This window comes from Strix uralensis, chromosome 19 (assembly GCF_047716275.1).
Source record: "Strix uralensis isolate ZFMK-TIS-50842 chromosome 19, bStrUra1, whole genome shotgun sequence".
NCBI classification, from domain to species: Eukaryota; Metazoa; Chordata; class Aves; order Strigiformes; family Strigidae; genus Strix; species Strix uralensis.
Window position 1 is genome coordinate 14,126,976 of NC_133990.1, and position 24,089 is coordinate 14,151,064.

At 40.9% G+C, this 24,089-nt stretch overlaps 1 protein-coding gene across 1 annotated transcript in view; it reads left to right on the forward strand.

The window, feature by feature from the left end:
* Nucleotides 1-255: 255 nt before the first annotated feature.
* Nucleotides 256-24,089, forward strand: part of GNA13 (G protein subunit alpha 13) — a 29,628-nt gene continuing 5,794 nt past the window's right edge. Inside the window, exons 1-3 of the mRNA XM_074889618.1 lie at nt 256-624; nt 2,565-2,791; nt 20,206-20,256. Of these exons, the coding sequence (XP_074745719.1) occupies nt 342-624; nt 2,565-2,791; nt 20,206-20,256 (561 nt within the window). The 5' untranslated portion in view covers nt 256-341. The remainder of the gene's footprint in view (nt 625-2,564; nt 2,792-20,205; nt 20,257-24,089) is intronic.

Consider the following 24,089-nt stretch of genomic DNA (forward strand, 5'->3'; position numbering starts at 1 on the left):
AAGCCTGGGCCTCATTTTCCCTCACGCGAGCGCACGCTTCGCTTCGGTTACGGCTGTGAGCGCGGCCCCGCCGGTAACGGAGGCAAAAGCAGCCGCCGCCCCCTCCCGCCATTTCCTGTGAGGCGCCGCTCGTGGGCGGGCGCGAGCCGCTGTCACGTGACGCTCCCCCGCCCTCCGGAGCGGGAGGGGGCAAACGGCCGCGGTCACGTGAGCGGGCGTGTGCGGGCGGAGGCGGTGCCCGGCGGGGCGGGGCGGGGCGCGGGCGCGCATGCGCGGGCAGAGAGCGGGCTGGTGCGGGCCGGGCCGGGCGGCCGCTCCCCTCGCTGGCAGTGCTCGCTAAGATGGCGGACTTCCTGCCGTCGCGCTCCGTGCTGTCGGGCTGCTTCCCCGGCTGCCTGCTCACCAGCGGCGAGGCCGAGCAGCAGCGCAAGTCCAAGGAGATCGACAAGTGCCTCAACCGCGAGAAGACGTACGTGAAGCGCCTCGTCAAGATCCTGCTGCTGGGCGCGGGCGAGAGCGGCAAGTCCACCTTCCTCAAGCAGATGCGGATCATCCACGGGCAGGACTGGGACCGGGCGGCCCGCGAGGAGTTCCGCGCCACCATCTACAGCAACGTGATCAAGGGTGGGTGAGAGGCGGCGGCGGGGCCGGCCCGCCCCGTGAGGCACCGGGCCGGCGGCCTGCGGGGGCCCGGCCCGGCCCGGCCGGGGAGGGGGGGGCGGGGGAGTGGCCGCCTCAGGGCGGGGACGGGGGGGGTCCCTCGGGCCGGTGAGAGCTGCGGGGTCGCTGCCTCCTCCCGCACTGTCGGCGGTTTCGTTTCGGGCGTCTCATCCTTCCTCCCGCCGAGGACTATCGGCCCCGCGTTGCCGGCGTCGGGGAGCAGCCCCCCCGCTCCGGGCCCGCGGGGTGTCACCCCCGCCGTGACGGGGCGTCCCCCGCGGTGGGCGCTGGCCCGGGTGCGGCCCGCCGTGCTGCGGAGGGCGGCTGCGGCTCTTGCCGTGGGAGCAGCGGTTTCAGTTCGTAAGGTCCCCGGCTTTGCCATTTCCTGGTAACGCGATCGCAGTAATGAGCGGTAATGGATGGGGGAAGATGCACCTGAAAGGGCTTGAGGATGAGACGTGTCCCGTGTCCGGGGAGGAAGCGCTCTCCGCGCTTCGCTTCACTGGAAGAAACGTTGCCATCGTGTTGGAAACTGGTCTGACACATCAATCAACAGAAACCCGCACGCAGAGCCGCTGTTCATAGACGCGTTGCCAAAGCCTCCACACATGGTTTAGGAGCGGGCTCTTGATTTGACTCCTGTCATCCTTACTTCTTTTCTCTCTCTTATTTAAACCGCTCGTCGCATTTTCGGTTTGGACTGTGTAATAGTTGGACAGAGGTTTAACTAAGTTTCTCAAAACGGCAAAACGTTGTCAGACGTCAGACTGGCTCTCGAAGGAGACTGAGGTCCAGGGATTTTTAAAAAGAATTGTTTTACAAAACTGTTTATGAATCAAGCCTGGAAAAGCTATAAATAGCAAGGCAGTAGAAATCACGAGCATGTGGGTTGACCAGGTGATAGTTTATTAATAAAGTAAGGTACTTCCTACTCTGTGAAAGTATCACATAGGAACTGCAGATCTTTTTTGGAGGCTGCTTTCCTGCAGTCATAGCTTTTGACAGATAGAAACATTATGCAGAGAATGAAGCTTGAAAAAATACTTTGGCATTGGACAAGTATGGTGTTATTTTCATTTGTTACTATATCTTCATTTCCTTATACCTCGCCCCATGCCTTTCCAAATGTTTATTTCTGGAATTTTCTTTTTTCTTTTTATTTTTCATCGGTAAATTTAGTCCTAGAATTCATTTTCCTGCGTTTCCCTTATCAGTATGAGTACAATGTGGTTTTTTTTAAAGTCCTTTATAAGAGAAGTTTAAAATACTCTCTTTCTCCTAGAGAATGTTTACCAAAACAACAACAAAAAAATTGCGGAGAAGTCTTTAGGTGATACAACAGCACTTTGGCAGTAAAAACATACTTTTTAGAAAGTGCTATGGTTTTAGTAAATACTGTCTTCATATCTCTGAAAATGGTAAAGGCAGTGACAGCTCTCTACAATTTGATATAACTAAATGCCAAGTTCATAAGAATACAAAAACTAGAGAACCTTATAAAGAAGCCATCCGATGGTTTGACGATATTCTGAAATAAGCTTTTAAACAGACTTCGTTTGTCTTGTATTCGTGCCAGGTAAAAGAGTTTGCTTGGTAGCACAGATTGGGGATTTAGCAATTAAAAATAGCACTTTTTCAATAGTTAAACTTGTACTATGGACGTTATACTGTTGAGCATGGCCGTGTTTTTCTGATAGCAAATATCTGAGTTTTGATATTACCTGAAAATGTAGTGCTTTGAGTAGATTTTTCAGAAACTTTCTGATTTGCTGCTGGGTGGATAGTCCTATTGAGCTTTGACTGTACAGAGTAAGTGCATTGTTTGAATCCTTACAGATTTGTAGGCTAGTGAAACAGTAGATGCTGAGAAACTCTAATTGCAATGCCCTTTCATGTTGTTAAAGGTGTGAGAGTCCTCGTAGATGCCAGAGAGAAACTTCATATCCCTTGGGGAGATCCTGCTAACCAGAGCAATGGAGATACGATGATGGCTTTTGATACTCGGTCAGTCACGGTGGTGCAAGGCATGGTGGAGACGGCAGTTTTTTTACAGTACCTTCCAGCCATAAGAGCTCTATGGGCGGATAGTGGTATCCAGCACGCGTACGACAGGCGCAGAGAGTTCCAGCTGGTAAGATTTGTGTTTCAGTGTTTTTAATTGAGCGCGTATGATTCTTGTTTCTGTGTTGCTTTTCCATAAAACACTGATCAAGCGACCTCCTTATGGAGCTTAAGCGTTTTTGGATGGTAGACTGCTACACTGTGGTATTGCAAACAGATGCATTTTGCTCCTTCCTCCCCCCCGCCTTTTTTTAAAAACAAGAATAATAAAGAGCTTCTGACGTAATTGTCCTCATTTCATATGTGAGAAAGCTGAGGTATAGAGGGCTTTTATGTTTTGTAACAAAGCTAGTACCTGTGTAGTGTTTTTACCATATAATTATTTCCACCTTTTGTTAAGTGCATCGACTTAAAAAAACAAACCAAAACAAAAAAGCAGTTTGCAGTAAAGGAAGACTTAATAATATGATTTTTAAAAAGAGATATGCATGGGTTAATGAGAAGAATTTAAAAACCACTCCCTTCTCTATTCCAATTTGAGCAATCTAGCAAACATTCCCTTTGTATACTTCCTGTTTAATTTTGAATGTCTGTGTTAATACTCATGTAATGAGATTTGTTATATTGGAGTTCTCAGCTGAAGATGGAGTATACAATTTAATAGTGGCGTTGAGATGGAGTATACAATTCAATAGTGGGGTTGGAAAGGAAAAAGAAACATGTCTTGATTCTTGAGCTGGACCTTTAACTGTGACAGCTGAAGTCCCTTCATTCTGTTTCCATGCAAATGCTGCAAAAGGAAACAAAGAATTTAAGTTAAATTTGCTGTTTATTAGTTCATAGACTTGTGTAGTAAATGCCAGTGGCATGGGGTTTTGTGGGGGTCGAGAACCTTAAAATAGATTAAATCTGTTTTTGTAGGTCTCTTAAACCTAAATGGCTTTGTGTTTTGATGTCTTAAAAATAACCTTTGTGTTAGTGTGAATCTGAACAATAGCTGATGATGTCTCCTGTTGAGCTATTATGAATAGTTGTGTAATCATGCTCTGTCTTAAATAGGTTGTGTAAATAACTCTCTAAATATGTATTGCCCTGATCATGGAATGTCTTGAGATTGCAGGATGGGCAGGTGCTGGAGTAGCCTATCACCTGCCCAGCCTAGTTCTGAGCTATGTAAATAAGTTCCTAATGAGACCCGTTGCTCCTTGTATTTTGCCTTCAGAGTGCTCATAAAAGGGTAATTGCTCTGCTATAGCCAAGGTCCTCTTCTGGTGCAGATGTGACTTCTAGTGACGTAATTGCTGTGCTGGAGTGATCTGTTTCAGAATCAGTTAAATAAAATTGTTTCATCTTTGATTAAGCATGTTTAGTGACTTCAGGCTAAGTAGCAAAGGCGAAGGGAGCTATTATTATTCTGTCATCTTGAGTCTCTGAGAAGTAGGTTCTTTCCATAACTGAAGCATGTGCGGAGTTTCACTTTGAGTAGGATTTGAAGAATGTGTTCTTCTGAATCTGACAGGACAAAAAAAGCTATTTCTTTCTTTAGGAAATCCTTAAATCTGTGTAAGGTTCTCTGCAAAAATATATACGGATCATGTTGTGTTTTAGGCAGAACTCGAGAATATTTTTTTAAGTGCTCTTAATAGTTGAGTACTGTCCTAATACTAATTTCTGAAAGTAAGGTAACTGCTCAGTTTATACTTACATTGTTTTATTTCCCAAATCCTTTCAAAATCTCAGCCCGAGATATTTATGCCAAGTTCTAAACATTAAAAAAAAAAAAAAGGCTGAATGATGTCACTATATTGAGTGCAAGCAGTGTGATCAGTGCTGGCCAAGCGTGAAGTCTCTGTTTTACCCCGATAAGCTTCCAGCTTAAGTTATGACAGAGCTCCATGTGGGCAGCAGAATGGTGGAAAACTCCTGAAAGCAGTACCCATTTCTGTCATACCTGCTGACAAGCTTTGCAGAAGAGTGTTCAGAGAGTTTAGATACGTGCCGTAATATGGAAGGAAGGCACAAATGGTTAAGGAGGGAGTGACAGGCGTACCTGTGTCAGGAGGTAGTGCCAGGGGAAGTTGGAAGAGACGCAGACGGTTCAGTTGTGTCAAGTACTGACTCCTGAAGTAAAGGTTCAAGACTAAAAATTGTTAGTGTTGTAGAGTGGGGAATAAGGGAAAAATACTGTTCTACTTCCGGTTCGACTACTTGTGGCCAAAAATGTAATGAAAGGAGAGATACCAGCAATGATTAGAGGAGTAAGAGAGGGAAAAAGTGGCATTAAAAAAAAGTGTAAAATGCAGGGACCGAGTATGGTAGAAGAGTATTATTTGCTGGTGTATACTCTAACTTCTTTTCAAACTGTTGAGGGAATTTAACTTTTTTCACTGGATCGGGTTTGACACTGCACTGAAAAACATGGTTCATATTAAGAGAGCGCAGGCAGGAATGCTGGGAAAGCATTGTTTGTCATGGGAATGGGACACTTTGGGGCAAAGGTAGAAGAGAGCAAATGAAGAACAGAGCAGTGATGGATAAGGAGTGAAAAATGTCAGAATTTACGTAGAAATTCTGGAGGAAAGGAAGCAAGAGTGTGTAGTTCTAGAAGCCATTTGTAGCTTGGACAGATAGGAAGTACAGAGAAAGAGAGTTTAAGATTAAAGTTTCTGCATATATGTGGTTAAAACTTAGGTGTATATATACATTTGTGAGAGATCAGTGAGCTGTTCCTGCTTTTTTCGTTTTTTCTCCATCATCTTTCACAATTCCAGAGATGATACTAGGAGCCTAAAGAAACAATTTGGTCTTTTTATAGCAGCATGAGAGGGCAAAAACCAGAACTTGGTTGTATTTTAATGGAATTAGAAATCAGCATTTCCATGCCTAGTTCACCGGAGTGTCCTTCCTCATTTTGTTAACTTAAGTGGTCATGGGGATAGTCAATATGATTTATTTTCCTTGGTATAAAAATAGGTGCCTTCTGGCCACTAACAAAAGTATTTATGAAAATTCATTAGTTCACGCTTGTGTAGTGCTTTAAAACTGGAAAGAGGTAATTACAGCTTAGTGCAATGTATGCCACTTCAATACTTCTCAGGTGGTTAATATTGTAAGCCCTCAAATTTTATTACAAACTGAAGTCAACCATGTTAGTGGAACTATCACCCAAATGACTGAAGACTATTTAGGATCTGTAGCTTAGTCGGTTCCTGCAGTTTATGCTTAAGATTCTGGTCATCCTCAAGCTTTCCCTCCCTCATCTACTGAGTTTGTTTCTCCTACGGCCTCCAGTCAGATGGCTGACATGGATTAATTAGAGTTAGGCTGAATCAGCCATACGCTTTCTGTCATCTAATTTACATTTCAGATTTCTCATTGCAAGTTGATTTCCGGTGAAAATCTCCTGAAATGACTTGGAGAAACATACCCATTATCTTAATTTTACACCATGCAAACTGATTTAATTAGCCATTTCCTAGTCTTTATACTTGTGAGCTATTCAATTATGTGGTTGTAAAGGTTTGCTGTTCTCACTGAAATTTGCTTTGAGGCACTGGCAGCTGAGGAGTGTCTAGTGCTGGTGCTGCGTGTCTGGTAACACCAAGGAAAGTGCTTCTGAGTAAGAGTACCGTTGTATGCTGCCTCTCGCTTCAGTGCGTTTGCTGTGAACTTGCCTTTCTTGAATTTGCTGTGAGAGTCGTTAACAGAGAAGCCTTCTGAAGTAGACTCCAGGAGTCTTCTAATTCTCTGAGAATGGAAAAGTGGGATGAGAGCCGAGTTGCTCAGATGCATGATAAGCTTTGAACGTGTTAAAGGTTTGTTCTTGTTAAAGATAGCTTTTGGGTGGGTTTGGATGTTTGCTACCAGCCAGTGTTGATCTTCAGATAAGTACTTTTTGCCCTACTTGCAAATTACACCCAACGTTGGAGGTTTTTTTTTTTATGCAATGCGCAGGGGCAGCGATGACACTTTATTCTGTCCTCATTTGCGTAGAACTGCAGACACAGATGATACAGTAAGGATGATAGCATGTGCATTTACCTCTGGATCCTGTTTACTTCTGTGACATGTCTGCAAGTGCTAGATCAGATTATAGAAGACAGGAAAAGGCGTGTTCAGCTTGAAGTTCAGCTGCTAGTTTAGCTGCAGCTTCTCTTTAGCATTTTTGTGTTGCAGAGTAGTGTTTTTGGAGAGTGTTGTTCAGTTTACCGGAGGATTGTACTTTTATCTTGCTCTAGTTGGGCTTTTCTGGGTTCTGTCTCTCAATATCAGTGGGGCTGTTGTACATGTGAGAACATTCAATTAGATATACTGAAATAATGAGTCTTCAAATGACCACTGCAAAGTGTTAGCAAAGCTTACCATTCTTTCAGGTGCAGAGCAGCACGTCCTTGGTATGTGCTTGATTATAGAGTTAGATACTGTGGAGGTCAGTTATGTTTGAAGCCAGACTAGCTTGCCAGATGTTGAGGTCTTCCTCCTTCTCAGGTGTGGATGCCCATCTTATGAAACAATTCTGAGGTCAGTGCTTCAGCATCTCTCTGAAGTCACAAGCATAGAACCTGGAAAAAGATTATTTTCTCTGTTCTGCAACCTCCTCACGCCCTTAAGTTGGGGGTTAGAGATGTCTTTCCCTCCTCCCTTTCCCAGATCTCTCTCTGGTTCTGGGATTGCGTGTTCGGTTGTCCCACTCTCTTTCCGCTTGAAGCGTGTAGGTGGTGCTCCTCTTAGGACATGCTTGAGTGCATAAACTGTTGGTAGAAGGTTTCTCAGGCTGATAGAAGAATCTTCTTCGCAGATAATGTGATTCAATCACCCAGCATTTCTGTAAACACGTGCATTGAGTATTTGGGCACTTAATCATATAATTCAGAATTACTTTATTTAAATACATTTCTGTAGTTACACTGAATATTGCTTAATTTTTTTGTGGGGAAAAACAAAAAGCTGCTGCTTTGTATGTGTCGAGTTATGAACTATTTTTCCCCTCTTTCCCTGATCAATAGGTCTGCCAAACATCAAATCACAGGATGGCATGTGTGCAGTGAGCATGATTCCTTGAAGCCCTTGAAAAGATTAGAGCTACTTGCCATCTTCGGTCTTGATGTGAAAAGGATTTATCAAAGATTGTTGCTATAACTATGGAAACAAAAGTGCTTTACAGATTTACACTTAAAAATGAGTCATTCGCATCCTCAGAAAAGAATTGGAGTTCTTGAGGATTTGCTGTTTTTCCTGCCCAAATGACAAGATAATGCTGGCTTTGAGTTTGTATTAGTAAGGCTCCATGTAGGGATTAACACAGAGTCAAACAATAAGAAGGCTTGAGTTCCCTTATTCTTGGTTTGTGGCCAGAAACCCTTCAATATGTATGCCAGTGCTTTGGTAATGGGGATTGACCGTAATATTTTAGTTGAGCTGAATGATCTCCAGGTGAACTTTCATACTAATGTAACACAAAGTGCCATTTTTTTAAATAGTTTTCCAAATTGGGATTAGGATTTCTCTCTCAGCCTCTGTGAGTTACTGTGCCTTGAAAGGCTGTTTCTGGGACTGCCTTGCTCCCTTTCCACTATTCTTCCTTTCCTGACTTTTCTCGCTGGCAGTAAAATACTGAAGTCTTTGGAGAGGAGTGGTCTTGTATTGACCAATTGATGTTGTAGTGCAAGCTGGTCTGGTTTTACTGAAGAACATCTTTGCCATAGTTTTTTCTGAATGTTACTATTTTTTTATATATTTTTTTGTGACTGTTATTTTTAAGCACAGATGTGGCTCTGAATTGAGAGGTCTTTCAGTGGGAGCTGTCTTGATGTGGACATGTTATCCCAGCACACACGTGCCAGACAGAAACATGACGAGTTGTCTTCCAACCGAGAATGCGAGCAACTTTTTGGGAGTCTTGTGTGCTACACTTAGCTTGTTCCAGCATATCTTTTCTGTGTGGTTTCAGTGCAGCCTCTGAGGATGGAATTCTTAATTCAGACTCTCCAGATACCTGTTTATGGGGAACTACTGCTTTTAAAATGCAGACTTTCACAATACAGTGTGGGAGCAGAGTGATGTGTTCTTACACATACTCTGTCTTGAACAAGCTGTGTCATGTTGATAATCGTGTGCCTTGGTTTCCTAAACATTTTGTTGTAGACGACTAAAGGATGACTAGCTTTCTGCAAAAATTTGGATTTCTATAACTGAGCCTTGATTAAATAAAGGTAAAATGTAAGTGCTCTTCTGAATATGCTGTGCATGCCAACAACCTCTTAAGACTTCAGAGGAGGAGACTTTCTCAGCCTTTCACACGTCTTGAATGTGTGAACCTGTTCTCAGCAGATTCTTCTAAATTGGTGCAAATGTGTTAGATCAGCTTTTGCTGCTTTCATTCAGAGCCCATTTCCTTGCTGGCTACTAACCTGCAAGATAGTGCATGTTAGTACCTGTAGAACACTCTCACTACATTATTTCGCAGAATTTAAATATAGCAGTGGCTATGCTGTTCTCAGTAATTTCTAAATGGACATACTAAATAGAAGCCTGATCTACACAACAAGAGTCCCAGTATTCATAGCTGTCAGCAAATCTCCATGCTGGCAAAACATGTGGTATGAATGCACTGTGATCTTCCATCTATACAGGTGAAATTAATTTTGCACCTGAGGCAAAGAATATGGAGTGATCTTTTTCATATGTAAATCAGGGATCCTTTAGGATTAAGGTGCGATGCCAGGGGCAGTGTTGATTTGTGCTGCTGTTCGCTAGTTTGAGATTACTGTAACAAGACTTCAACCTTAGAAGCTACTTAAGTCTGTTCTCACTGGGCACATATTACACTTACATTTGGATGACTGTTCTGGTGGTCTTTATTGACCTAAACTTCAGTTAATGATAAATGCTATTTATATGTTCTGAGTTCATGCTGTACTTCTTACGCAGAACTAGCAGAGTGGTAGGGAAACTTGGGCTTGTGGTAGCTGAGGAAGTTGTTCTAGAAAATGTGAGAAAACGCAAGCGCAGCTGACCTTACTGCGTAAGAAAGGCAAGAGGATAACTATGCTAGTGTCTCACATAGAAAGCAAGGTAGTCTACATACCAGTGTTGTGTCCACTGGCGCTTTTTTTTTTTGGTAAGTATCTAAATTTCCCACAGATCAGTTGAGAAATCTGGAAGGTGCAGAGCCTGCCCTCTTGCAGAACAGCGAGCTGTCTCACTGATGGTGCTGGTGGAGTCTAGCTGACACCAAGTCGTGTCTTGCATTGCTCTGGAATATGAAGCCTTTGTATCTTAAAGGTGAATAAATGAATCATAGAACATAGTATTAGTTAACTCGACAGCCTCAAACACTAAATATATTTAATCCAAATAAAAATCTCTGAATAATCCTGGAGACTAACTCTTATACTCTACAACCCTTATACTCTACAACCAAAGTAGTTTGACAGGTAGAATTTAAATGGTGAATAAAGGAGGTATTTAAGACTGTGTCAGCAGCTAAAGAAGGTACTAAATTATTTCCAATATCTTCTCCACTTGCATGTCTACATTAGCAATAAACATCAGGTAATACAGCTGAGAAAGTTGAGCAATTTTAAGTACGGAAGACACCCTGAATTCTTCATCATTGCAATAACTGACAACTTCAACTATTTCAGAGAAGAAAACTTATGGACTATAATAAGCAGTGAGCTGCCTTTTTCAGCACTTAATTCACTGTACCATGCTGCACGCTTCTCCATCATGGTCATTCGTGCCTTAGGTGTTTTCCCAGGACTTCAGAGTCTCCTCAGTTAAAATAAGTGGAATATCATGCTCCTTCCTCTGCAGTGACTTAACCAAGGAACTGAGAAGACCCCAAATTCTTTGTATGGATGAGAGGTACAGGAACGTGTAATCACACATGAGTTTCTGTATCTTTTTCCTTTGTTTAATGATGCCAGAGAAATAATTTTAAACAAACCGACGGGAATCTCGGCAGGCTGCCTGGGAGCGCTTCTCACGGAGCACGTGATGGTATTTGATCACCTGCTGGTGACCAAATAAAGAGGATGCAGAATTTCCAGGCAAGAAAACACAGTGCATTGACACCATCTGTAATTCAAAATATCTACACAAAATAGTGTGTAAAAAAAACCTCAGCCAGGGTGATCTGAAATGTTACAGGTGGGTGGTATTGGGACCTTTAACTGTTTTCACTAGCAAACAGTTACATAGTTGCTGTAGTAAGTAATTTCTAGTTTTTCTATTTTTACTTCATTTCTAGTATGAAATTCTACAAGTGATGTGAAATGTTTGCAGTCTCTTGGATGTTGCTGCTGTTTAGGGAGTCTGGTGTACTTTACTGTTGCTTTGAGTGCTTTAGACACAGCTTTTACTAATTTTTAAAAACACTAACATTCATCTAATGATCCATGTAGATCTTTCATAAGACCTAGTAAATTATCACTGAATCTTGTCAGAGCTTGTAACAAGAACTGATACATTAGTATGTCACCGTTTGCAAACAGAAATACCAGAACTTAATTGAAATGGATTCTGCTAATTGAGGCAGAGGAAGGAACTAAAAAGCATTTGGTCATCTGGATTTCTCATGAGGCTGAAATAGGAACCAAATGTACTTTAAAACTGAATCCTAGGGATGCATCAGTGCACGCACTGGTATCTAGTTTAAAGTTCTGCTTTTGAAATGTTGTGATTTAGTTTACAGTGTATGCAATAATGGGCTTTTCGAGCATCTTAAAGTTCAATATGGCCAGTTTTAGCGCTGATATGTTTTCACATGCCAAATATTTGTCATGTTTTTGGGAGCCTTTGCTGGTCTTGTACAACTTGGAAGCAAGTAACGCTCTAAATGATGGATGGCAGATTTGCAGACTCACTGCTGCTTCAGTGTTAAATTAAATGCAGTTTGAGTTGCAAACACATGAAGTCATGGAGCCCGTGGGTCAGTGCACTGAAAGAAGAGCGGTGTTTACAGTCTGGTTCCAGTCTGTTTTGTGTGCAAAACATCTGAAGTTTATATAGATGCTTTCCAGAGTGTAAATAGTAATTGGGAGGTGGTTGTTTCGTCTTGATCAGTGCATGTGTTCATATTACTTCTAGGTCTGAGTGTGTGCCGTGACTTGGACGATTTCTTTCGTCAATGAAATTTGAAAATATTTTGCAAAGTATCGGTGTCTTTTCTAAAGTAAACTTTCTGGAAGAGGAGTTTAGATTGTAAATACCTACTGAGGGAGAGAGTAAAAACATCTTTGAAGAAAGAAAGTGCACCTGATCTGTGCACAGCATATCCTAATTTGCTTTCATGGATTAATCTCTGTTCAGGTTATGGCAAACAGAAGCATCTTCGTTAGGTGCTCTGGTTCTGCATGTGTAGTGTCCCATATGCCATTTATTGCATTTTTTGACCTGGCTCTGATCTCTACAAGGGGCTGTAGTAGATTTGAGTTTGCTTTTGTGTGGTGCTGAGTTTGCACCTTCATGGTGCTCAGTTGCCTTCTGGTCTTAAACCACGACAGCTTCCTATTTGGAAGCATTGGCGATCCTGAGGGGAATGACATGCCAGGGTAAATGCTGTGTATTCCTTGGGTTTTTAACTGTGGGAAAGAGTCTCAGCAGACTTTTGGGTTTTGTTCTGGAGTTGTACAAACTCTTCATGCAAGTCAGAGCTATGCAGTTTCTTAAAATTCTCAGCTGTTTATACAATATGGCACATAGTGGCTTCCAAGTAGTCTTTCAGAATTAGTTAGAAATATGATAAGAGTGCCTTGCGTGGAAAAAGTTGTAGTTCTGTAGGCTTTAATGGAATGCTGTTTCATGCCTAAAAGCTGTAGTGAATTTTCATATTTTTAGGCAAGTTTTGTTAAGAATCTGGCAGTTACTTCAGGAGAGGGGAGGAATACCTAGCTAAGAAAAATGAAATTGGATTTCTTCCCTCTTAGGAAAGTAATTCAAAACTGCAGCAGTTTGCTCTGTGGTATACTAGTATGCAGATTATGCTTGATCATGTCTTCATGTGGTTAATTGGGATAGCATGTTCTATCTGAAACCGTGGAGATGCCGTACTGATGGGAGAAAATCCGAGTCTGAATTGTGTAAGTGAATGAGGCACTTGGAAGGGTAGTGCAAAACTGAAGTGAGCGCAGGAAGGAGAAACAGCTGATACTGGAGCCTTATTTGGAATATTTAGTTCGAGACTGACTTGCTTGGCTTGGCTTACCTCCTCTCTTTCACTCCAACTGTTTGGTAGGGCAGCTGCAGCAGATGCTCTTGGATACCCAGCAGCTTGCAGATGCTGGCTAGTAGCGGAATGCAGGAGCTGTGGTTGGCATGCTCTGTCTGCCTCCACTTGTTATCCCCATTTTGAGAATTACGGATTAATTGGATTACACAGTAAAGAGGGGATAATAGATTAAAGGGATATTATTGGGTTAAAACCTTTCTTAAGCCCCTTCACCTTTCTTTGTTAATGCCATTATGCAAGATAAAAATGTCAGTCATGAAATAAACAGTGTAACTCCTCCCTTGCTTGGTGCTTTTGAGCACCCTCCACCCAATGTGATCCGGCTGTTCTGAATATAAAGTCCACTCTGCTACCAAAAGGTTTTACAAAAAAACACTTCTATGAGTCAGGACTTCAACCCTTCCTTTTTTTAGGACAGATACTCAGTTTGTGTGGCCAAATGCAAGTCAGGTGTCACTTCTACACCGCATGATGCAGTTCTGATTGCTTTGAAAAAAGGCAGATAGAACTCGAGCTGCACTGAGGAAGTGCTGAAAAGAGGAAGTAGGGTAGAGCTCTCAGAGGTAGGTGACGCATTTGTGACGTTCTGGCGGAGAACAGGATTATTTTATACTCCTGTGTAAGCAAATGTAGCCTGTGTCTGAAACTCTCTAGTCTTACAAAGAAGCGGCAATTAATCTCAACGTACTTAAAATTGATCTTTGAAAATGGGCAGATCAGATTTAAATGACTATTTGAATGGTTGAGCTGGAGATAAAGAAGCTCGGAGATCCTGAAATGTCTGATCTTGATGTATGGTATCTGTGCTTTAGCCCTTTTAAGGCTGGTCCATTAATGCTTCCCCTGGCAGCAGTGCCATTTTAAAGCAGTTTGCCCTCCCTTCTTAGGGAGGGGGGGGATTATTTTAACAGGGAGCAGTTGGCTGGTCTGCATGTGGCTGCAGTAATGCTTGTGTGGGCATAAATGGGGACTGCTTTGTTTTGGCAGGAGTGCCAGTTTATGCTGGTTTTAACATAACTTTGGCCATAATTAACACTTAGAGAAAGGAAACATACTTCTCTCCAGGAAATGTGTTTTGTGTTAGCACACTCTCAAATATTTTGACCCAGACTTGCAGTTTGGTGAGTAAATATACTGTTGCCTACCTTGACACTTTTCCCTAAATACCTTTAGCACCCTTATTAAAAATTAGTTATTGTATATGCTTATTGGAAACTCCCAAAACACTGCTAATAAACTTGCTGCTTAAATAGAGAGCACTGTATCAAGCACAGGAGTGGCAATTGGGAAACAAATTGTTTCCCCTCACCTTAGGAGATACCAAGCAAGTTGCTGAATTGTTGCTATAAAATAGGGAAAGTATCTGGTTTTTAAACTTAGTTCACTGAATAAAGAAGTTATAGGTATGAATGTGTAGCAGTTTTGTCCTGTTGACTGGGGCATGTTGGAAAGAGGAATCCTCTTTAGAAAGCACTGGGAGGAGTGACTGGTGAGAGAATTTAATTTGTAGAAACCTGAAAACTGTGAAGGAACCAAGATTATTTTATTTACCTCCAAGTCTGAGGCCGGTAAAAGAAACCAAACCAATTCAATGTTTCAACATAAGACTTGGTTCAACTTCCACTGGTCTAACAATAAAGACAATTGTGGATTTGAGCTCAATAATATAATCAGTGCTCGGTGCATTGACGGCATAAATGTATCATCTGGATCATCTGCCTCTTTTGTGTAACGTTGTGGACATCCCTTGTTTGGGTGCAGGGAGAGGAGGTTGTAGTGCTCTCTACTGCCTCTCCAACTAGGAAATCTGCATTCATTTGACTAAAACATATCTCCATTAGTTATCTCTCTGTTTATTACTGAAATTTCAGAAGACATCTGGTGAAACGTCAGTAGCAGCAGTATTGATTTGCAGTCAGTCATCTTTTGAATCAGCTGGGGTGGGGTGTTCTGTGAAATTCTGTGAAATAAAGGTTAGAGATTATTTTCTCTGGATTCTGTGTCAAAATCCTCAGCTATGGATTTATCTGGATTAAACCTCTAACAGAAAAGAACTGTACATAATGAAGTGTATACTATAAGGATTATTAGGGTGATGTAAGATGCAGAATTTTAAGGCTCTGGTTATTCCTCCATCATCTTTCTTTGTTCAAGCTGCTTTTCCCATGTTATGGATGGTTTGGTTTGTGTCAATTTAGGCATGTACATGCCAACCTAAAAACATTGTAGTTACCTATTCTTACTATAAACTAGGCTTTTAAAAAAAACCTTCTTTTGTCATTGGTTTTGTTTGCTTGGTTTTTTTACTTGGGTTTTTGCTTGGGTTTTTTATTTAAAAAAATAGGAAAATTTTGTTTATCTTTTCTCAGAAATTCAAGTACGGTCAGGAAGAGAAAATGTTTGGTGGTTTCTGTAATTCTAATCTAGAGTTACTAAATTGTGTCTCCTATTTTCTTTAAATATCTGATTTATTATTTCAGATACTTAATAAGTCTTGTCAGTTCAGTATGTTCCACTGAACTTGCAGCCAAACATAGATGGTTTGATAAATTGTACGTTTATTTCTTTCAACCTTGTGATGACTAAATTTGATGAATTTTCTCTTTCTTTTTTTTTTTTTAAGTGATTGCTATTGGAAAAAATGTAGTGTCTCTGTTGCCCTAGAACAGCTAAAAAGCCATTTGGCTATGCTGAGGTTTCAACAAATCATATTTAGGTTGCTGACATTGTTTTCATGGAAACCAAATAAATTGGTGCCACTTCCTGGGTTTAAAAGATGTGTTCATCTGTTGTGTATTTCATGTAGTCTTTTTTTTTTTTTCCTCCTCAAAATATTTTTGTGGTTACTTTGGTTTAGGCACTAACTAGCAACATTTTAGACAGTAATCTTCCTCTGTGCCATGTTTTGTTTATAAAAGATAACTGCTCTGGTTTACTTCAGAAGACCACACGAGCAGCTACAATACACTATTGTCTTATAGGTACATGACCAATACGTGCTGTAATCCTGCCTTTGCAGAAAGGGTGCCTTACGTAAAACTTGAGATATTTCATTGTCCAGGCCTGATCAAGACTAGTTAAAATAAATGCAAAGTTGTAAGGGAAGCTGTTGTAACATGGAATACCTTGATAAGAATACGATTTAGTTGTGTTTTCTTGTAAATCACTTGTTATGTTCATGACGCAGTGACTTGGTTTGGTTTTCTTCAGTAAGGATCGTAAGACTCCAGGAGGCACACAAGCTGTTTTGAATCAAACCTTTCTGAAAATGGAATACTTGACAGTTATGAATAAAGTTATTTAACAGGCAACTTCCTGTGGTTTACATGCATTTCTGAATCAGGAGGAGGCTGAAGGGCTGCAGCTGAGATGCGTATACTCCATCTGAACAAAAAAGAGCATCTTCTACAAGCAAAGGGATTGCTTAAAATCTGATATTCTGATTTATTTTAATACTGCATTAAAAGGGCAAAAGCGCAGTCACCAAACACTGGAAGATCTTTGAAGCTAATGTGTAGGCCGTTCATTCTGTTGTATTGGTGTGTGTTTAACAAGTTTGCTTTATTACAGTATGTCAACATGCATATGAGAAATGTGTTCAAGCCTGTCTTTGACTCTGTCACTTCTATTGGGGTCTTTGGGCCTGTGCTTTAAGTTGGGCAGAAGGAAGCGGGCAGTGGATGAGCAAGGCTCGGTATGGTTCCTGCAGCGTAACAGCTCCTTGGTAACCTTCAACCACACTTCAGAAGTTTGTAGTTCAGAACTGCTCAACTGTAAAAATGACTTTAAAGGGTTTGCCTGCATTTAAAAGGAAAAAAACAACACAAAAGTTTACCTGTGACTAATTTAAGACCTTCGTGTCGCTTTATCTTTTTAACTAGATCTTTAATTTTAAATTTCCATTGTATGTGCTCACAGAACATGGGTGAGAAGACAACTGGCATGCAGTGGAGAACTATAGAGATTTTTAACGGGGACAGATCCTCCAGTTTCTCAGTCACCTCTTCGTTTTGCTCTTGGCGTGGCTCCTTTGTGGCATGGTGGCAGCAGCCTGACTGCTGCAGCAGCCACGTGGCAGGGGCTGGCCGCGGTGAGCCACACTGGAGTTAGTCAGGCAGAGCGGGGAAACCCGGTTTCTTTTTGCTAGTCATCTCAGGTAAACCAGAGTTTACAGTTTGTCTAAAGGGAAATTTTAGAATGCGACCACTGTCGGTTGAATACAGCCGTTTAAATATAGCCACTGTCATCGATTTACAGTGAGATCTAGTTCTGTATCTAATACCAAGAAAAAGCAGCCGAACCGTTGTGAATAAGTTGTTTTCTCAGTTTTAACAATTGCTGGCATTAAGGCTTTCCTTGGTGGTTGTGTGGTGGGTTTCTCTTCATTATTGCATAAAATACATAGGTTCACCCCTTTGGAAAACGATCAGAAATCTTGCTTGGTTGCATTGTAATGCCGCCTTTTTGAAGCTTGTTTAAAATGGGTCAAAACTCTTTAGTTCTGCAGTCATGCGTTCCGATAACAATCTGTTAGTCGTGGTAGTTGGCTGTTCAAGAGTATCTGTAGTTAGAGCTTAGCCTGCTCACATGAAAATGTCCAGGTCAGATGGAAAATTACCACTAGTCAAGGCACTGACTTGTAGCTGTGGGATATGGAGGGGTGTATGGAATGTGATGGAAGAACAGATGATGAGTTTGAAGCTATTACTAAGTTCTTGATGCCATATAAATTGGTAAAAGCCAATGATTGAACAACTTTCATCCTTAAATACAGAGTTGAGTCATGTTGACGGCACTCACTTGGTGTGTCAGTTGTCTGAATAAGGGAAGAACCCAGTGACTGAGCCAGAGATTTGGAGGAGGGAAAACGATATGTCACTGCTTTATTAACTGTATTATGCTTGTAACTGATTGCTTTTATAGTTTAATGTCCTGAGTTTCAGAATGGCCACCTTGATATTTGTCTGCCATTGTCTTTGATACGTGACAGCCTCAAAAGCTAAGCAGTCTTCTGGTGTGCTTTCTGGCAGTTACTTTACTGTTGGATGTGTGGCTCTAGAGCACGCATCTAGTTTGTTGCTGCAGGCCGATGTATTTCACATTCATGTTTTCAGGAAATCCCCTCTTTTGGGAAGCTGCCTCTGGGGGTGTTTTGTGACCTTTACAGGCTGTGGCTTACTTGTCTGCTCCAACTGCTCAATCCATTGCAGTAGCAGTAAGCCCTGGGACTTAAAGGAGAGGTAGTAACTCATGCATTCCAGTACTGGGGAGTTAATGCTGCTTTAGGGAGTAGGCATTGCTGTAAGTAGTATAAAAAAGAGCTCAGATTAAAATGCATGCATGCACACACACATGCATACTTACAGCCTCTGAGACCTGGGTATGCTAGAATAAATACCTCCACTTAACGAGTCTGAAATCTGGCTGATTTGTACATAGTCCTGTGAGGGAGGGAGGGTTGCCAGCTCCTACTAGGACCTAAAAAAGAAATTAAGTCTGACCTTAAACTTTATTTTGTCTTAATATTCAGCTACAGACAGTGGTCTTAGTACTTGGAAGGCCTGAGTTCTGATCCTGTTACTCCTGCTTGGGAAGCTTGGTGGATTTGTGCATCAAGCTTGTGCGTTTTTATTTTCCGTAAAATAGGAATGCTCTTCCCCATACTTCCCTTACAGGATTGAGGCTAGAAGGGATTTCTGAAGTGCTGAAAAAGATGTAGGTGTAAAATACTGCTGTCATTGCAAGCAGTTGCTGGTGTGTGCCGCCAGGCTTTAAAATGGTTAGTGTTACAGCTGCGGTTTGTCACCCTAGAGAAAATCGGTAACGTTAAGCCAAATAGAAGGTAAAATAAGGTAGTAGAACTGTGTCGGACTCCTTCCCTGCGGGTGTGTCGAGCACAAGGCATGTTTCAACCAGAATCCCTGTCTTCACCAATTAGATGTTGATGTTCAAATTGCACGCTTAAAGGTGCAGTATCTACTAGTGTTATGTAACTTTTTTTAGTACCTGAAAAACTTGCAGAGGTGCCTGGCTCATGTGGCTGCCAGAAACCTTTTTGGACTGTTATTTACCCTACCCTACTTTGTTGCTGCTTAGATGACACAGTTTAATACTGAGGTTTGATATTCTTCCTAGATAAGTTGCAGAGTTCAAATTTAAGTGAGGGGAAGTCATTATCAGGGTGTAACTCCTGTCCTAATTCACCTATCTGGCTTAGATGTAGTCACCCCAGCCTTGGATGCTTCCTGAATTTCTCATCAAGAAAATTCAGTCAGAATTCTTGCTCTTCCATCCTCAGAGTGAAAACACAGATGGTTTCTTTTCTATATTTACTATAAAGTAAATAAGTTACAGCTTGGTAATCAAGAGCTTTCAAAAGGAAGCATGTTTCTGCTTCTGAGATGATGCCGAGAATCTTAAAAAGGTACTACTTTCCTTTTCAATAAATTCAATCAGTACATTACCTATTGCAAGTGAACTCAGGTTCAGCAGCATCCTTGTAAGAGTTTTCCCTTAATCCTAGCACCCTAATGGAGTTCTGGAGAGTTGGCTGTAGTTCAGGCTTACAATAAAAAAATCTTTAGTTCTGCATTATTTGGAGGGATTAAAAGCTGTAGTTACTGTTTGCAAGGACAGTGATGGCTTGAGCCCGTAAGCAACCTGTGATATCATGCAGTGTGTCAGTGTGGAGCTCTGTTCCTTACTCCCAGAGTAAGAAGTTCTTCTCCGACTTCGTCTCTGATAGGAAACTTGAGTAAAATGCTTCATCTGTTGTGGTTTCTCATCCTCTATTCTGCTAGTCATTTGCCGTGCTCAGGGTTTGAATGGGATTGTATGGAAATGCAGTTATAAATTAACTTATCTCCAGTGATTAATCCCAGTACCTGAATGCCTGTATGTGCAGGCTCTTCAAAGGGTTAGAAGAAATAAATCTATGTTTTCATCATAAAGGTGTGGTTGCTTAGTTGGTACTTCCTGTGGATAACACTGTAGGATTTATTTAGCAATTCTAAACTTGGAAAGAATTTAACTGTTACAAATGTGCCTTACCTATGCTTTTAAGCTTAAATATTAACTGGCCTAAAAATAAAACATCAGTTCTGTTCTTAAGATAGCTGCTTTAAAAAATAGTAGTGATTAAAGCTTGCAACGCTTAAATGTAGATTCTGGTAAATTCACTGGACTTCAGAATGTAAACTATTGGGATCAAGTGTGCTGCCTATTTAAATAACCATTTGCTTTGTTTTTAGGGGGAATCTGTAAAGTATTTCTTGGACAACTTGGATAAACTTGGAGAACAAGTAAGTTCTTTTTTCAGTCTTGAGTTTTAAGTAGTCTTTGTGATCTCTGGGTTTTAAACAGATGAAATGTAATTAGTGTCTACTCAAATAACTTTATCTTTAGTTAACTTTGTCCCATTATCTCAGCAGTTCATCACTGACATGTCAAAAACACAGGGCAATGCAAGGGCCAAGAGACTTTCTGGAAATAGAACTTCTGTAGAAATTGAACAAAAAACAAGTTGCAAATGCTTGTCCAGTTGGAAGACGGTTAAAGTAGCACTTCAACATTAATTGATACACAAAAATGACTGCTTTTGGTTTTACATACCCAGTTAGGAACAGTAAGTTAAATCAGTGCACAAGTCAGTGGTACCTTTCTGCAGTAGCAACTTTAAAATAAACAGACTTGACAGAGAATAAAATCTGTTTTCTCTGGGGAAAAAACTGAAACTTCTGTGGAATACTTTTTGATAGAAATGTTGGTTACTGCTTGAATAATGAAGTTGTATGCCGATACTCGTTAGTTGTGTATTGCAGAAATGGCATGTGGAAAAAAAAAAATGGAATGCTAGCTTGAACTCCATGGGGAGATGGTTTCTCCATGGTCACTTCCAGCTGGTGGCTAACGAATGATGAAGGAATCCAAACCACTTCAATTGAGTCCTGTTACATCATGCTTAATTTCATTTTTCTTTTTCTTTAACAGATAAAAGTTTAATTTTAAGCCAGACTATTTTTGTGCTTTGAACTGTCATTTTTCTTACTAGAGCGCTGGTGATCATCTTGCAGAATACATACGCTTCCCAGATACCTTGCTTGAGAACTCCAGCACTCACTCTCTGGATTTTGATTTGATCTTGAGTTATAAGGCAGTACCAGAACTGCACTCACTTTAATGAACTGCTAAACCTTCTGCTAATGGTGGATTTCTCATGGTCTTTGAATCCAATGCCACTTTAGTTTTGAAGGTCCTTGGTTATATTTTTTTTTCCCCACACACCATTTACGCATATTTGGGTAAAGATTTTTTGCAACTTCTTTTCAAAGTTCTTTACTTAGAAACCTTCTAAACCTTGGTCCATTCTTTGATTAAAGCGTCAAACTTGAAGTCACTAGTGGTTTTATATTTTTATATACGCACACACTCTTATTGTAGGTCTGATGTTGCTGTGGGAACGCTGAGCTCTGAATTACAGCTTTTCCAGTTTAAAGTTAGACCAAATGGTGTTGAGATACAGAGGGACTCTTCAAGATCTGCTGTCACGGAAAATTCTAGGTCTTTGTGGGATAAGTGCTAAGTTTTGTTACTGAGTAAAAGATTTGATAGGTTCTTCTGGTTTATTCTTATCTATATGCAAGATTTGTCTAATGATTATTTCCCCAAACTGTATTATATAAGTATTTTACTGTTCTTATCTGTTATCTGATACAACTGGGCTGGCCTGCAACTAAATTGCTTGTAAACAGATAGACCTGAGATTCATGTGTCTCTTGCCAAAAGGAAGCTAATGATAACAGCGTGTAGGGAAAAGAACTTAATGTTCAGATTTAATCAGATCAGCAAAATAAGAGTAGCTGGCTGGCAGTGTGGGATCTGCCAGATTCCTTGCAACTGTTTGTTGTTATTTCAACTGCCAGTGCAGACTATATGTATTCAAAATACCTCATAGAGAGACATTGCTTTCCATGTTGTGATTGGATCTTGTTCATGCCTTAAATTCTAATTTTAACTAAGCAAACAGTGATGTGATAGCCAAAAGGAGCTACCTGATAACCAAAAGAAGTCCTGTAGAAAGAAAACAGATTAGTGAATTTGAGGAAGGAGATAATTCAGGAAGAAAGCACATGTTCCAAGTCAGTATCAATATGTATCCCTGGGAAGAGCTGCACAGAAAATAAAACAAAAAACCAACAGACCTCCCCCCTTCCAAAAACAAAACCCCAAAATGGAAGAAGGTGAGGAAGGAAACAATCAACATGGAAGTCTTGGGTAAGGTGTAGAAAAGGAGTGTGCTTGGGGATGCTTGCAGGAAAAGTACCGATTGATGATGGTAAAACATTAAAAGGACTTAAATAACAGTGCTGTCCAAGGAAAATACTCACCTAATTCTGGAGTCTTCAGATACAGAGAATGGGATCAACAGTGAGGACGGGGCTTGTTCAGAGCTGCTGCAGAGGCAAGCTGCTAGTATCCCAAGGATCAGGGCATGGGGGAGAAAAACCTAATCATCCTTCAAAAAGATAACTGAAATACTGGGAGATTTCTTAGGAGTTGTTGTATCTGGTTTCCTGTAGCCAAACGATGGCTGTATCCCAAGCACTTGACTTCCAGCACACTCATTTGCAGACTGTTACATCAGAGTAGCCATTATTTGGTATAAAACATGGTAGGTCTTCTGTGCGTGTAGAACTTGAAAGCACTTTATTTGTGGTTGCAAGCATGGAAGGAATTTTAAATGAGTAATACTCGAGAGGGAATTTGTCAGGAATTCTAGGGATAAGCTCCTTGTTCTTGAAAGCTTTACTGAATAAACATTACAGGCCAACTCCCAGAAGAGTTTGCTTTGTGCTTTTGTTTCAATATTGAAGTTATATATGGCTTTGCCTATTATATTAATTGATTTTATTTATTTACTACTTTTAACTTCAGTCACTCCTGAGCTTTCCTAAGACTATCTGGTTTAGTTCTGAGAACTTGAGACTAACTTTTTAAATAACAGAAGTTTATGCGTTCCTGTTTGAGAGATGGAATAAGTGTTGAACCTGCAACATTCTCTTGCCTGAATGTTAACAGCCAGCTTTACTCAAAATCCCTTCACATGTGTCCAGTGACATTTGATAGAGTCATTGCTCTATTCCTCTGACTGTTCTCCCTCTCTAACAGTTTCTGGTAGAAAAGACCCAAGATAAATTTAACCAATAAAGAGAAAAATCTTACTACCCTTTAAAGTTGCTTCTTTTAATCAGACAAGGGGGTGACAGCACGTGTCTGTCACTCATTTTGGAGAGAACATAGTGCTGCCCTAGCAGTTCAACTTTCCTGCAGATTTAGGTGGTGCAGGTTTTGGATGTGTAATAGTACTACAGCAAAAAGTGCAGGGTGGGGAGCCTGTGCTTCAGAGAGCTGCTTTGTAATTTGTGCCACGATAAAAATCAGTACCTTAGTCATCGGCTGCTCGAATAAAGAAACCCGGGAGTTCAAATGAAACAGTGTTTCTCTAGCTGGTTTCACTTTTGAGCTTACATAGTAAAGCAAAGTGATCTGTGAGTTTTTGGAACATTACACTCACTTCATGATTTTTAAAATTGCTTTCTGTGGAGCATACTTGCCCAGCAGCCTTAAACTTGGAATACTAGTATTTAAATAGCCATGCAGTTGTGTATTTGTTCCCTCCACCCCAGCTTACTAGTTGAATCAGACTTTCTGGACTGTGGTCTCTAGACATCTTTATAAAAGCTCCAAGCCTGGTAACTGGCACTGTCAAAGGAAGATCATAGATCCTTCACTAAGAGGAGACTAAAATTCCAACTCTGAAGCCTCAATCACGCTCTTTGAAGTTGTGAGAAATGCTGGAAAATGTAAGGAAGAGTTTCCATAACAAGTGAACAACAAAGCTTTAAACTTCAGCCTCAGCCAGCTGCTCTTATGGATGCAGTTTTTAAATAGCAGAAAGACTTGTACCATATGTGAAAGGGTAATTCTACAAATGAAGAAATCCCCAATACGAGTCTTGAATTTCATGCTGTCGAAAGCTGACTAATAAGAATTCCTCTTCCTGTTAGCATCTGCATCCGTTGATGATGACTGTTCATGTAACAGTCAAAAAACCAGTAAAAAACCACTTACCCTG